Below are 16,792 nucleotides of genomic sequence, written 5' to 3'. Positions count from 1 at the left end.
ATTTGAGTTTATGTATACACATATACACCTATATTTATATATACACATGTACACATATGCACATATACATATGTACATGTATACATATATACATCACTTGTATCACTTGTCATCCCGTTGCTCATCAGTTTGCTTGAGTGGGCGCCAGTAACTTCTCCATTCGCCCCTGTCGTGTGCTAGTGTAGCCCAATGGCGTCTGCTCACTCCAGGAATACAAAAAGCCTCAAACCATTTGTTCAGGTTCTTTTTTATTCTTTCTTGGGGGGGGTTACACCCAACAATGCTCAGGGTTTACTCCTGGCTCTGCTCTCAGGAATTACCCCTGCAGTGCTCGGGGGACCATATGGGATCCTGGGATTCAAACCTGGATAAACTGTGTGCAAGGCAAACGCCCTACCCGCTGTGCTATCACTCCAGCCCCCAACCGTTTGTTCAGGGTCTTGACAAATAAGTCTGACCATCTCATAGGTGGGCGGCCAGGCATTCTTTTGACGTCCAGTAGAATCCAGTCAGTAACAGCTCTAGTCCAACAGTCATCTGGAAATTGCCTTACGTGTCCAGCCCATCTGATTTTTTTTTAAATTTTATTTTATTGAATCACCGTGACAAAAGTAACAAAGCTTTCAGGTTTAAGTCTCAGTCATATAATGATCAAACCCCCATCCCTTCACCAGTGCACCTGTTCTCCCACCAAGAACCCCAATATACCCCCCTCCCACCCGCCCACCACACCTGAGTGGTCAATAATCTTCACTTTGTTCTCTCTATACTTTGGATACATTTAATATTTCAACAGAGAACTGATTATTATTATTTGGAATTTTCTTCCAACAATCAAACCTACTTAAAAGGCTTCATTTGATAGTTTGTTTTCCATTATTGAGAATGAAGATTATAGGAGCTTGAGCAGCCGCTGTTGTGGCTGCGCAGTTTTGGATTTCTGTTGTTTTAGCTCAGCTCACAGTCTAGATGCATTTCAATAAGTCTCTGGGTCGGCCCATCTGATTTTTGACGCCTTGGCAAGCAAGAGAGTCCCTGATTCTTCATCATTGGCTGGTGGTCAGAACTCCGGATTCCTTCTCACTTGAGTGAAACGAGATACTCCAAGCATAACCCTTTCGACTCCTCTTTGGGATATCCGAATAGCATTCTCATCCTGTTTTTGTAGGACTCAGGACTCTGAGGTGTATGCTAGTGCAGGAAGAACGGTGGAGTCGAAAAGATGTGCCTGGAACCAGAAGTTCTTCATCCCCTTAACCATTTCTTCGATACTCTTGAAGGCGTGCCATGCTGCTCTCTTCCTCCTGTGAAGCTTAGGTGCCAGGTTGTCATGTTGAGCTCTTGACCTAGGTATACATAACTGCTACAATCGGAGATGTTTGTTCCATTGAGAGCAAATGGAACATCAGGAACTAGTTCGTTTCTCATAAACATTGTCTTCATGAGATTCAGCTGTAGTCCGACCTTTCCTCACTCATGGTAGAAGTCTGCCAGCATTTGTGCCACTTGGCTAGTCCACTTGGCTAGTGTTTGGTGTTATTAGAACGTTGTCATCAGCAAAGCATAGGTGATGTAGTTGCTGACCGTCTATCTTCACTCCCATTCCTTCCCATTCCAACATACACACACATACATATACATATATATGTGTATATATGTACATATATATATAAAGTTTACTTATCTTGTTCATTATCATCATCATCATCATCATCCCGTTGATTATTGAATTTCTCGAGCGGTCTCAGTAATGTCTCCATTAGTCCTAACCCTGAGATTTTAGCAGCCTCTCTTTACTTGTTCTTCCCAATGACATGTAATCCCACCAATGGCCCACACCTAGAGACTTAAAACCAAGCTCCCAGAAGAGAGCGACACAGAGAGTCTCTTGCCCACACACCTGGCTGTCTTCCCCGGAGCCCCTCAGAGGGGATGAGTTCCAGCTTCCTTCCCCGCTCTGAGCAGCACTCCCAAGGCCAAAGACCTCCGGAGTCTAGTCACAGCCATGCTCAAGGCCCCACCCCACATGTTAGATGAGCCTTATGCATGAAGGTACTGGTGAGGAACCCAGGTGTGTGGGACCGGGGCTGAGACCTCCAAGCCTGCTCAGATTGGGACTGGGCCTCTTCTGCCCATATTTCCCATTTTCCAGTAGCTAGGTGGTCACACCCAGGGATTGTCCCCAGCGTCATGTAATCCCACCAACGGCCCACACCCAGAGACTTAAAACCAAACTCCCAGAAGACATTTTATAGGCTAGTTCTCCCTCTGGGAGAACTTGGCAAGCTGCTGAGTTTCCTGTCCACATGGGAGAGTCTCACAAACTCCCCATGGTGTATCCATATTCATATTTTGGTTACTGTACTTAAATTATAATTTAGTATTTAATTTTTTTTGACTGGGTGGGTAGTTGCTCAGATGAACCTATGATTGTTGGTCAACCAACCCAGCACTTAAAGGATGCAGGGATTATATGGTACAACTCAGGCCCTAAAGGGTCAGGAACTAACTAGGCCACCCAGGTGGTGCTTGAGTTGCACTGGAAATTGCATAGGGGTCTTCTGGCCTGTACCCAGATATAGTAGAATCCATGGTAGTGTGGGTTGAACTAGTTTGATCACATGCTTAGCATAACACCTTTACTGCTGTACTATCCCCTGGCTCCTTTTAAAGTGATTCTTTTTAAACTAAGGAACCATCAAATTCGTATTTTTTATTATTGTTCATAGCAGAGCCTGGCAAGCTATCCATGGCGTATTCGATATGCCAAAAACAGTAACAACAAGTCTCACAATGGAGATGTTACTGGTGCCTGCTCAAGCAAATCAATGAGCAATGGGATGACATTGACAGTGTTATTGTTATTCATATGAATAATTATGGGGTTGGAGCGATAGCACAGCAAGTAGGGCATTTGCCTTGCACACAGCTGATCTGGGTTCGATTCCTCTGTACTTCTCAGAGAGCCCAACAAGCTACCTAGATACCTCGCCTGCATGGCAGAGCCTGGCAAGCTACCCATGGCGTATTCAATATGACAAAAACAGTAACAAGTCTCACAATGGAGACATTACTGATGCCTGCTAGAGCAAATCGATGAACAATGGGATGACAGTGATACAGTGATACAGTGATGCTTATTTAATTGATTAAAAAAGGTTTTGGAAAGATGAATACACTGTGATTGCCAAATATACTATCACTTTCAAGATTTGAATGGTTCAACTGAATCACTACATTCAAAGAAGTTCAAATTTATAATATGTCCTCACATTAGATATTTATGATTTATTTGAAAAATTTAAGAATTAAAATATGCAATTTTATTTATTAATATTTGATAATTATGAACATAAATGCAGACATATTTCTTTATAGGTTTCAAAAAAAACACACGTATTAAGTTACCTCAAGATGAAATTTCCCATAAACAGGAGAAAGTATGACATTTACCTTTACCCAGATATGTGTACATAACCAACATTTAAAATTTTAAGAAACATGGTAATAAAATCCCAGAGTAAAGCCCAAAGATATTATAAGAAGTTGTAAAGAACAGTAACTAAATCCAACAAGAATAGCAAGAAAAGTTTTCAAAGAGCAAATTAATTTTAACTAAGACTTGACAGTTGATCCTGAAATGTTCTCAAGAGCTAAAAAGAAAATCTTTACAGGGAAATATATTCCAAGAAGGTACCAGTCGGTTCCTAGCAATACATGATTTCCTTTTGAAATCTGTGTTAACTCTTAAAAGTTTACTTGAGTTCCCTTCTGGGAACGGAATATTAAGGACAAAAAGTAGAAATGAAATTATTCTTATAAGCCAGTGTTAACAAAATAAAAGTATATTTAAAAAGAGAGAAGTACTTTAGGTAAATGTTATATTATTTCTATATGAGAATCTATAAATATTACAAATCATAAATCTTTCCATGAGGCCATGACTAGAAAGCCCCAATACTATAGCAACAATATATGTAGTCTTCTTCATGATAATATTAGAGATCTCTTTGATACCTAGACTACCTTGTCTAATTATTTAGCAGCTTTCCTGATTATGCCAATCATATTCGGTATACTCTATTATAACTATGACACACAGTGAAGTCTATTGAACTGAAACAAAAACAATTTTGTTTGTTTTTATTTTGGTGGGGCAGGCCTGGTGAAACTCAGGGGTTACTCCTGGCTCTGCACTCAGGAACACTCAGGGCTGGCTGCAGAGTGCCTGACCTACTGAACTATCTATCGAGCCCCAAGAAAATAAAAATAAATTAAAAGCTTCTTGTTTAAAATTATCTACTTCTGAACTTACTTTATTAAGTTCATAATGTATTTCTATATTTCATGAGATGTCTTTACATGAAATAAAGAAACACAATGAAATACAGAAACACAAAAATAGACTGTTACCTTTCTGGGATATTTTTTAAAATTCAAATAGCTATTTATGTAGAAATCATGAGGCATTCTTCTAGTAGATTCAGGCCTTTCTTCAATTTTTGAGTGCTTTCTGCATTTCTAGAGAGCACAGACTCACCAGCATAATCTTTTTATAGTAAATCTTAGATGGAATGACAACATAATTTTTTTCTTCTTTTGTTCCAAAAGAAGGGTAAAACTTTCACACATTTTTTTCCCTTCCCCTCTGTAATGGAAGTCTTCAATTACACAAGAGAATATGATGGCTTTTAGGAATCTAAAACCATGAAATTAAATGTAATTACTTTGTTCCTTTTTATTTTTAAAGCCATTTGTGTTGAAATGTTAGGAATTAAATTACTACAAATTAAAAGGCATGATTTTGGCATTTTGCAAGATGAACAGAAATTTCTTGTGAGAAATAAATGCTAGTTGTGTGGACAGTGCAGCAGGGAAAACTAGCAGTTCTCACTGTCAGTGTCAACTTTTATCAGTGTTCCCATTCGTGTGTCAAGTCATACCTTCAAGTTTGGGACAGCTGAAAAACATACAACTGAAACACGACCGGTGACCTATGATCTTTAGTGACTGGAACACAATTATTTATACAAAACTGTGAACAAATTAATCTTTTCTACTGGAAATGGGCCTACAGGAGATAAAATTGAACAGAATTTTACATCAAAAAATAAGAAAAATTTTCATGTATGTTTAAATGCTGTAAATGTCTCTGCTAGGTATTTGTAAACATCAGTACTATGAAGGGGAAGACAGAGAGGAATTGTGAAAGTGGCATGCATTTATTAAAAATTAAATTGAACTTTTTCTTCTTAGAAGAACAAACCTGTATCAGGCTCCCCTAATAAAAGCTTTAATCATTGTACTTAATCAACAATCTGCTTCTCATTATTAAAGACAAAAGAAAAATTTCCCCTAAGAAGCAAATGCTCCAATAGTCATTGTGAATGCAGCATAATTGTAGTATTACACAATGAAAATATGTGTATGACAATTGAATGGAAATCAAGCGAAATAGGATGCAGGCCTAGCTTAATTAATTGATATGCAAATTCTACCAAAAATCAAGAACTTTAAAAAACAAATTATAAATGCTTTCATTAATATGAAAGTCTATTTGTAGGTTACTTACCAGTTTCTTCAATATTTTGGTGATAATTCAAAATTCGTTTCAATTTATCATGTTTGTATTTCTACTATAAAATGCTCTATGAAAAGGAGCATTTCATATAATTATGAAATTTTCATAATCTCATACTAATTCTCTTTATAATTAGTTTAGGAACTTGTAATGATTTAGAAAGCTAAACTACTTTCTGGTTTTAAGTTTCTTAAGAATTGGTGCTTAATTTCCATAAGTGGAAGGGTTCTTTGAAAAATCAAGAGAAACTCTTTGGAGGAAATATTTTGAAGGAGCAAGGAACTTTCTTTGCGGGGTAAAAAATGCATACAAGTCATTTAAGATAAGGATGTGTGAATAAAAATGAGTCGCCAATATTCCGAAAGGGAGACTCTAAAAGAAAAAAAAATGAGGCTCCTTTTCCAGTGCTGAGCAGCTAAATGAGTGATTTATATATTGGAAACAAGTTACAATAAGTAACAATAAGTTATAATAAGTAACACTTTTTCAATGTTTGACTGAAAGAAACACACATACACACACACACACACACACCGTTGGGGATTATCCTCTGTTTTGAAGCTAAAGCATACTATTTTTATTTTATGTTTTATGAAGTAAATGGTATATAATTAGCAGATAAATTAATTGACTGCCAATTTGAAAAATGAATTACACCACCCCAAGGGAGAAATAGATGACAGTTCAGTGGAAGGGAGATGCTACCTAAGAAAAAGCAAAGCACAGATGAACCAAAGATAAGTTTCCACAGTAAGATAATTAGTACATGGACATGCACTGCTTTAAGGGTAGGAGATAGGATTTAAAAATGACTTGTGAGTTTCTGAATTACATAATTTTGAATGATTAAAAATACTATGTGGGAGAACTAAGTGTGAAGGAAAACCCACCAATTTTGTGTGAGTCAATCTGAGTTTGAAGTACTTTTGAAGCATTAAGATAAGAGAGGTCAAAATGGCTAAGTGGAGCTGAAACTCATAACAAGATCAGAGCTGCAAATCTGGTGCCAATGGCACAGAGCCTAGAATTTAGAAGTGATTGCTGAGAACAGTTTTCAAAATGCCGTATATTGACATTTGATTGGATAATTTTCATCATGGGATTTTGTCCTGTGAGTTGTAGGATGCATATTAGGATACCGGACTCTACCCTCAAGGTTTCAAGTACCACTCTTTTTCAAGTTTTAATAACTAAAACTGCACCCAGATGTTATAAAGGTCTTTGGGGGGAAGAAGGAGAGGTACAAGATTACAGCATTCTCCTGCGGAAAATATGGCCTGGAAATATAATACATCACGAGAAAAGATTGTATCTGAATGTCTCTTATATTTGTTGGCAAAGTAAAAGAACTGGAAGAAAATTTCAGAAAAGTAGAAAGAAGGGGCCCAAAGCATTGTACAGCATACAGGGAGCTTGCTTTCCATACAGGTGACCCAAGTTAGATTCTCCAGAAGTCCATGTGATTACCCACGTCCAGCCAGAAGTTATTCCTGAGCACAGCGCTAGGGGTAAGCCCTGAGCACTGTTGGATGTATCCCTCCCCACACCAAAACATAAAAAAAGAAGAAAAAAAACTAGGAAGAAGCAGAACGTTTCAGTGTATTATTCAACTATTGCCAAAACAATAAATTGAAACATTTTTTATGAGCTGAATCACCCCTCAAATGCATGTGTTGAAACTCTCTATCTCTAAGCATCTCAAATTATGATTGTATTTGATGTTAAAGCCCATAAAAATGTAATTAAATGAAAATGAGAGTATTGACTGGTGCTCTCATAAGGGAAAGAAGTTTGAACGTACAGATATCAGAATGTACACACACAGACAACATTGCAATAGAAAAAGCAGTGTCAAGGAGAAAGGCCTCAGGGAAAAGCAAACCAGAAAACCTAGATCTCTGGGTTCCAGTCTTCATAGTTGTAAGATAATGAATTTATGTTTGTAAGACTCCCAATCTGTGGAATTTTATTATGACAGCCCTAGCAGACCAATTTACATATCACTTTAAACTAAGTGGCTTTAAAGAACAATTATTTAATTCATTATCCAGAGTGCACAGTTAATTGAGCAAAGTGCAGCTTAAGGGCACTCTTGCATCTTTTTGCTGGCTAGAAGAATATTTTTGTTTTGTTCTTGATTTGGGGCCACACTCAGAGGTGCTAGGGCTTACTCCTAGCTCTGTGCTGAGGCATCACTCTTGTTGGGGGGGGCCAGGGGACCATATGGGGTACCAGGTATTTAACCAGGGTCAGTCATGTACAAGTGAAGCACCCTACCTTCAGTATTATATTATTCTGCCCCTTAAGAGGACTTTGTTTTCAGTTGATGAGTGACATTTTTCTGTGTGTGCGTGTTTTTCATATCCCTTAAACCAGATCCAACTGGTCCATGGTTTAATTGGACAGAGATTAAAAAAAATAAGTTACCATTGGCCAATATATTCCATCGGACAAATCCAAAATCAGTGAATTTTGAGTATACTCTGCTTATGATAAAGCCATGGCAAAAATATGATTCTGATCAGGGTGAAATATTGGTAGTGGTGATTCAAGTTTTTACATTTTGTGGTGAAAAGGCCAAGAAATGAGTATTTTATACAGAAAGGAGTGGCCATCAGCGTTGAATAAAAATTTCCAAATAAGATAAAGATTATTGTATTTTGGCAATAAAGTGGTAATTAGAAAATTCAATGAGATTTTTTATGTGAACGTTAGCTAACATGAACACTGTATTGTCAAATTAGTCTTACATATATCAGATGTAATCAGTGTTCATGTTTACAAATAATTCCAATATATAAGCAATCAAGAAGTCAAATGAGGAAAGTTTAAGATATCCTTCATGATTATATTGGATCATTCTTTCTTCCTTAGTCTTTGATTTCTGATACCAAGTAAAGAGATATGGGTAGCAAAATAACTCTTAGAGGTTATTACATTACCTAACAGAGTGCATTTAATGCTACTGATTATTTTCTAAACCTGATACTTAGCCAAGTTACTTAACAGTCTCCAGATAGCCATGACTCACAAATAAATTGATTTTATATTTATTTATTGTAAGTAATCTTTAATTCTCCTAAGGCAATATAGATAACTCATTCCTTCAACAAAATATAATTAATCTGTTACACGTAAGTCTAGGTGAAAGGGAATTTTGATCATATAATCTGTCTTTTCCTTTTTTCTCAGAGAAAAGCAATTGCTCCTTTATGCAAATATTAGTTAGAGAGTAGAACTATAATCCAAGTGTCAAAAATCTTTCTGACTGATATCTAATAAAGTGGAAGTTGTAATATCTGTGGCTAGGAAGCCAGTGGGTAGTTAAATCACCTGGCTTCCATTCTAACTCCAGAGCTTAAAACTTATTGGAACACAATCACAGCTCCATGAATTTTTTTTTGAATGAGTTTAGGCATGTGTCAACAAACAAATATTAGATAGATAGATTTTTTCATTAAAACAGTGAGCAGTGCTTTCGGCCGGAACCGCCAGCGCCCAGTAAATTGCCAAAATGACCAACACAAAGGGAAAGCGGAGGGGGACTCGTTATATGTTCTCTAGACCTTTCAGAAAACATGGAGTTGTTCCTTTGGCCACATACATGCGTATATACAAGAAAGGTGATGTCATAGACATAAAGGGAATGGGCACAGTCCAAAAAGGGATGCCCCACAAATGTTATCATGGCAAAACTGGAAGAGTCTACAATGTTACCCAGCATGCTGTTGGCATTGTCGTTAACAAACAAGTCAAGGGCAAGATTCTTGCCAAGAGAATTAGTGTCCGCACTGAGCATATCAAGCACTCTAAGAGTCGAGACAGCTTCCTGAAACGGGTGGAGGAAAATGATCAAAAAAAGAAGGAAGCCAAAGAGAAAGGGACTTGGGTTCAACTGAAGCGCCAGCCTGCTCCATCCAGTGAAGCCCACTTTTTAGGAACCAATGGAAAGGATCCTGAGCTGCTGGAGCCCATCCCCTATGAATTCATGGCATGAGAAGTGTTTGTTTTAAAATAAAGAGACCCCTGGACTTAAAAAAAAACAAACACTGAGCAGTGGGACAGAACAACAATTGGGGGTTGGAGAATACAGATTATTCTGGGCTCTAAGTTGTATGCAGTGTAAAGAGTAAAAATCTACCACTTTTGAGAGTTATAAAAGAAATCTTGAGATGCAGAGAGCCTGTCTCAGTGGAGGGTGAGAGGAGAGCGTGGATGGATGGATGGATGGATGGATGGATGGATGGATGGATGGATGGATGGATGGATGGATGGATGGATGGATGGATAGCAGGCACTGCTGCTGTAGACAACTAAGCGGGAGACTTGGAATGAAAGAGGAAGCAGGGCACTGAGTGAGAAGGATAGATATGGAACACAGGAAAGGATCATATGCTCAAGAATCAATACTATGGGACAAATAAGCTAGGGCTTGCATCTTTTAGAATTACTAGTGAAAGCAAGGATGTCTGAATTGGTCAATCTAATATTGTTAAGAGGTTTGTGTTAGCTTTACCTCAGTTAATAATCCTAGACTTCACTTACCAAATTGAGAAAAAGAAAATATAGCCAATGATTCAATTGATTAGAATGATTCAATGTTTTGTTGTCTTTTTACTTAGAGACAAGTATATCTTGCCAAATGATATTAAATTCCATTGTATTCTTCTCAGTTTAATTAAAGGTTTATTCTCACACACATGGATACTGCCATAAAAAAGTCTCTGATTTATTTAAAAAAAAAAAACAACATCCTTTTTAGGGGCATGGAAGACATTGCATGTGGTAAACCCGATTTGATCTCCAGCACTGTCAGGAGCGGTTCTTAGTAACTGTCTATTAGAGGGTGATTATTAAAACCTTCTACTTTTCAGCTTATTTGATTTTAGTGTAGTGCTTTAGTACTTAACTTACAAAATTTGAAGTAGAAATAAAGAGGTTGTAAACATAAAGTAGTAAGTATAGAACCTCATGTAGAATTAGCACTGCCCCACTTTGGGGATATTTGCTATTTAGCAACACTATCTGAAATCCTCTCAGAAGTCACTTTCTTTGGACTTTTTGGTGGGGTGTGAACTGTGAGGAAATGAAACTTAATTATCCTTATAATTAAATAAGTTTATCCTCAAGTCCAGCTTTCTGTAATAATGAAAGGAGGAAAAGATGCCAATAGTCGAAATCATCAAATTGTGGAATATTGTCTTCTTTGGGCTTAATGGATCACTTTCTCCACCAACATAATGACACTTTGTAGGAACTAAAACTCTCAGAGAGAACAGAACATAATAATTTTATAAGAAACAATAATGATTTCTTTTGTGTCCTTAATAAAAGCACAAACACATATATCTGTATCACTGTCATCCTATAGTTCATCAATTTGCTAGAGCAGGTGCCAGTAACATCTCCATTTGTCCTAGCCCTGAGATTTTAGCAGCCTCTCTTTACTCATCCTTCGCAATGGATCTGCATTGGAGGCTCGTTCAGGGTCATGGGAATGAGACCCATCATTGTTAATGTTTTTGGCATATTTAATATGCCACAGGGAGCCTTCCAGGCTCTGCCATGCGGGCAGGATACTCTCAGTAGCTTGCCAGGTTCTCCGAGAGGGAGAACTAGACAAGAGGTCTCGCAGCCACAAATGCAGCCTTCTACTTCTGGGAGCTTTGTTTTATAGTCTCTGGATCTTGACTGTTGATGGGATTACTCGGCACCAGGGGCAGTTTGTGGATGTGACTGCCTAGCTACTGGAAAAAAGGGGATCTGGGTGGACCTATCCGAGCAGACTTGGAGATCTCAGCCCCGGGTCCCACACACCTGGGTTCCTCTGCTGGATCCTACATGGGTGAGTCTTGTCTAAGCGTGTGGAGAGTGGCCTTGAGCATGGCTGTGGCTGGGTTCGAGAGGTCTTAGGCTACCTGGGCTCTGCAGATCTTAAGCTGCCCTGGCTTTGCTCGGGGCAGGGAGGGAAACTGAACCCACCCCCTTTGAGGGGCCCCCACTGAAGACAGCCAGGCGAGGGGCAGGAGACTCTGCATATATATATATATATATATACATATATACATATATATTATATATATAAATAGTCTGTCTTTTATTCTCCTTGGCACTTTAAGAGTTGGTAACTGAAATTTGACATTTGGGGATTTTTAGAGAAAAAAATAGCAGTATGTAAATGTATCACCGATTCACCAGCTATAGACACTTTGTAAGGATAATCAGTTTCCACTGGCTTTGAGTTACCAAAGAGAACATCATGTAGTAATTTTCTCCTACTGTTACCTAAGATACATTTGGATTATAGCACAATTTCCTTCTATTTTTAGCCAAAAATCAGGTTACAGCTAATTTCATTAAAGTAAGTGGTGGTTATAGACTGCCCTCTTTTTCTTGCAGCTAATGCAGTCTTAGGAGGTATTAAATTTAATTTATATTCTTAAAGAATACACAATATTCATGTCACTAAGGACTAGAGTTATTCTGAAGTTCAGTATTTCACCAAGTTAAGTTCCATCAAAGCCAGCATATGTACATATATATGTATATGTATATATGTGTGCATGCATAATTATTTGGAGATATATATTTGTCATGCCAAGGCCACTGTTTCTCAGAAAGAGCTTTGAAATGAACAGGGAATATGCAAAATTTCAAAGGGTTTATGTATGTGGTAGAAAAATATTGTGATTACAACACATTTTGAAATCAACATTCCAAAGTGTTGTCTAAATGAACTCTCCCATATGTTGGATACAAAGAAACATACTAGAGAAACAACAAATGCCCAAAGACAACAGAAACTAGAACTGGTCTTCAGCAGGAATCTAACTGCAAGGGTGGGGTGGGTTTGTGGGGAGGAACACTAGGACAATGGGGATAGGAAGCAGTGGGTGGTGTGGTATTGGTATGTTTTATGCATTAAATTCTACCTTTAAGAGTTTAAGAAACCACACAGTACCTAAAATAATAATTAAAAAATTAATAAATTTCTTATTTTGTTTCTAAGAAACCAAATAGGTTTTGGTCTCTATTCCTTCCTTCCTTCCTTCCTTCCTTCCTTCCTTCCTTCCTTCCTTCCTTCCTTCCTTCCTTCCTTCCTTCCTTCCTTCCTTCCTTCCTTCCTTCCTTCCTTTAATGTAGGAATACTGCTATTTATTCAGCCATTGATTAAGATGATTAAATTGGGCATGAACTCTATATTCCCTTTAAAAATTTTTATTAATTGAATATCCATGAGATAGACCATCACAAGGCTGTTCATAATTGGGTTTCAGTCATACAATGATCCAGCACCCATCCTTCCATCAGTGTACATTTCCCACCACCAGTGCCCCCTGTTTCCTTCCCACCATCCCCCTCAACACCCCCTTCCTCTTCCCACTCCCTCTATGGGAGGCACTTTCCTTCTTGCTCTCTCCTTTTCCTTTTGTGCATTATGGTTTACAATACAGGTGTAAGAGGTCATGGTGTTTGTTTAGAGCATTTAGTATTTTTATTGGGACAGTAAGGCTGGAGTAACTTTTCAATTGGGTGGCTGCTTTGCGGTGTAGATGTGACTGCTGAGGCTTCCGGAAGTACAGGGAGGTGGAAGGGAGTAGCCCATCCTGATCCCGAGGAAAGCCTGGAGATTTTAGTTACAAAACCTACATACCTGAATTTTCAGCAGGTTATATCATGGTGAATATGCCCTGAGATGGTGAAGTCAGGCCAGGGGTATGTCGGCAATTTTGGATTGTGGAAGCAAGTGGTTCCTGGGGGTTCTGCTTGGGTGGGTCCCAGGCCAATTCGTCTTCCTCCAATTTACCCTGGACTATTCAGCCATGCACAGGTCTGAAATTGATTGTGAATTTTGATCTCTTTCAAGATTAATTTACTGGGTCTCTGAAATAAGACCAATAAATGAGCTGGTATAACTGAGTTGAAGGTGGTTTGTGGGGGTGGCTCCCACATACTTAGCTTTTGGTCATTTAATTTCTTGGTAAACTTGGCCCTAAATTGTTGGGGTCCAGCCATAAGGCACCGCCAGGAGTAATTCCTGACTGCAGAACCAGAAGTAACCCCTGAGTGTGGCCCAAAAAACAGAAAAAAAAAATGGGAAAAAAAATTTAAATGCCCCTTAAAATCACTACAATGACAAGTCCAAAAAGTTGGTTTTTACCTTGCTTTTTAACAGCATTTGAAATAGTTCATTGCTTCCTTATAACATGTTCTCTGTTTGGCATTTGATCCCCAACTCTCTCCTATTTTTCTCTCTCTTCCTACTTTGTCTACTTCTCTTTGTTATGCTCTCTTCTATATCCTTTTGCTCTTAGTGTTCGGAGTATACAATTTTACAATTAGGAGTGTACAGTAGGCTAGAGATGTAAAAATAGACATATCTATTTATAAAGTTATCAAAGGCCTTCTTACTTTGGAATCATGTAGGTTGTTTATTAGAAATGTAGATACCTATGTTCACCCACCTCAGTTCATTGGAACTAAATGATTAGAGTGAAATACTGGACTGCTGTGGTAGCTTCACAGTATATATCACCTAATACCCATTTTAGGAGAAAAGGAAAACAAAGGAAGTCACAATAGATAAGACTCAGGTATTACAAATTGTGATAAGAAATTTGAGGAATATTCTATACCTTAATAACTATTATAATGAGGTTTTAGAAGGTTTTTTGCATTGGTAGTACAATAAACAAGATTTACTTCATTACGTATATTCAATTCTTGCTAAGATTAGGGAAGGATTATATGCACTCATTTATGTATACATAGATGCATACTGGTCTAAATATTTCTTTATTTTTATATGAAATGTGTTATTTATGATAATTTCTTCTTTTTTTTTGCTTTTTGGATCACACCAGGGATGCATAGGGGTTACTCCTGGCTCTGCATTCAGGAATTACTCCTGGCAGTGCTCGGGGGACCATATGGGATGCTGGGATTTGAACCTGGGTCAGCTGCGTGCAACGCCCTACCTGCTGTGCTATTGCTCCAGCCCCAATATGATAACTTCTTTACTGTGTGTGTAGTGGAGACATTATTGAAAATATTCATGTTTTTATTGAATAATTAGAAATACAATGTATTTACTAACACCCTATTTATTCACTATATAAATTATAATAAAAGTTTAGAAATTGGAAAAAATAAAATTTTAGAAGTCAGAAATTTATTGATGGTGGTTTTAGTTTTGCATATTTTCTTTAAAAATCATAGTTATGGATTGTAGCACTGTCATACAATTATTCATCGATTTGCTTGAGCGGGCACCAGTAATGTCTCCATTGTGAGTCTTGTTACTGTTTTTGGCATATCGAGTACACCACGGGTAGCTTGCCAGGCTCTGCTGTGCTGATGGGATATACTCGGTAGCTTTCCGGGTTCTCTGAGAGGTTCAGAGGAATCAATCCTGGGTTGGCTGCATGCAAGGCAAACACTCTCTGCATTGTAATAATCTAAAATATGGGAAGGCTAGTCTCCCTGGGATGAATAGAATGGTAGTAGTCTCCTTTACATGAAAACTTTCCTCTTTTTAATTTGCCATTGTTTCCTTCTTCACTCATCTGAGTGAATCGCTTCACTTAATTTGAGTTACTTGCTTCGACATGATAAAACAATTTAATTCACTGAATTGATGAATTATTTAGTCCATTAATCTAGTCAATCAAGACATGATTAAGTAGGCTATGTAGAAATATTATCTGATTCATGTTCTTGACAAGTTTCTCAGTCGAACCTTCTATTGATTACTTTGCCCTTGGGTCTTTAAATAAATTAAATCCAATTTTTAGGAAAAAGATATCAGCAATAAGAATTACTATGTCAGGGAATAGAGGTACAGTGTAGTGTGTAGGGCACTTGCCTTGCACATGATTGACCTGGACCCCATATGGTCCCTCTAAGCCCTCTAAAGCCACAGGAGTGACCCTTTGCACTCAGAGCTAGGAGTAATCCCTGAACAGAGCCAGGTGTGCCCCTTCTCACAAAAAAGAATTGCTATATCAATATACTTCTATATAGCAAGAGAATAAATAAGATCTATGAAGAGAAGAAAGTACCTTGTTTAATTTTTTCTGTTCAGAAGCAGCGTGTATGTGCTAATATGGAGGACATCAGAAGCAAACATACAATTCATTTTTTTAATTGAATCACCATGATAGTTACAAAGTTCATATTTTTTCCTAATTTTTTAAGAGAGAATGTGATTTCACTTGAATATTTAAACCCTGATACATTCTGTAATTTGTTTTCTTTATTTTATTTTTACTTTGTAAGCAATACTCAGCTGTGTTGAAGGCTTACTCCCTGTTTAGCACTCAGGGATCACTCCTGGTGATGATGACAAAACATATACTGTGCCAGAGATTGAACCTGGGTTGGCTGCGTGCAAGACAAGTGCCTAAACCTGCTTACTTTCTCTTAGCCCATGTAATTTCATTTCATGATGAACGTCTATTGCATTACAACCTAAAATATCTTTTAAGCTGTGATTATTATTAAAAGTTTTGGATCAAAGCAATAGCACAGTGGACAGGGTGCTTGCCTTGCATGCAGCCAACCCAGATTCAACCCAAGGCACCACATATTGTTCCCCCATGTCTATCAGGAGTTATCTCTAAGCAAAGAGACAGGAGAAAACTATGAGCTGCCATGGCTGGTCCCCAAATGAAACAGTAAAAGATATTGGGTTATTAAAGAAGACTAACAACAACAAATAGTTATTAGTAATGATGAAGAGATTTTTTTCCAAAGGAATATAATTCAAGTGAACTGTGTATGCAGGAAAATTATTCCAAAAGATTTGGCATGTGAAAGTTACGTTACTAGTTAGAATGCTGCTATTACATTGAATCTAGACTTAATATTCATAAAAGAGCATCTTCATATAATGCAGCAAGTTATGAATATAGATTAACCCAAATTTCAAAATAAGCTATTGATCCCTTTTTCCAGTGAGGGGACGTTATAGGCTGGAGTTTATAATGCTTCCTCTAACAGAGTATTTGATTTCTCACTCATCTGTGAAGGTTTGGGGAGAGGTTGCTTTCAAAAATTTAATAGAGAATATGCTTAACTTCAAAGTTCGAGAAAGTAGTCTTAGTATTAGCAAGACCTAAAACAAGCATCAGAAACCAAAGATAAAAATAGTGTAAATATAAAGAAAAAAAGAAAGTTGCAGTTCAGAATATTCAAGTGGATGTTTTCTTA

General features: G+C 37.6%; 1 protein-coding gene across 1 annotated transcript; it reads left to right on the top strand.

Annotated features, from left to right (window-relative positions):
- The first annotated feature begins 9,095 nt into the window (after nt 1-9,095).
- LOC105942774 (60S ribosomal protein L21-like) lies at nt 9,096-9,578 on the top strand. Its single transcript, XM_055136964.1, has one exon. The coding sequence runs from the start codon at nt 9,096-9,098 to the stop codon at nt 9,576-9,578; it is 483 nt and encodes a 160-aa protein (XP_054992939.1).
- The last annotated feature ends 7,214 nt before the right edge of the window (nt 9,579-16,792 follow it).

Source organism: Sorex araneus, chromosome 4, assembly GCF_027595985.1.
Source record: "Sorex araneus isolate mSorAra2 chromosome 4, mSorAra2.pri, whole genome shotgun sequence".
NCBI lineage: Eukaryota > Metazoa > Chordata > Mammalia > Eulipotyphla > Soricidae > Sorex > Sorex araneus.
Note: the sequence above shows the minus strand (reverse complement) of the source record. Positions and strands in the feature narration are given on the sequence as shown.

Bases quoted from the DNA above. Each gene is read 5' to 3' on its own strand.
- LOC105942774 (XM_055136964.1), top strand. From the start codon at position 9,096: ATGACCAACACAAAGGGAAAGCGGAGGGGGACTCGTTATATGTTCTCT.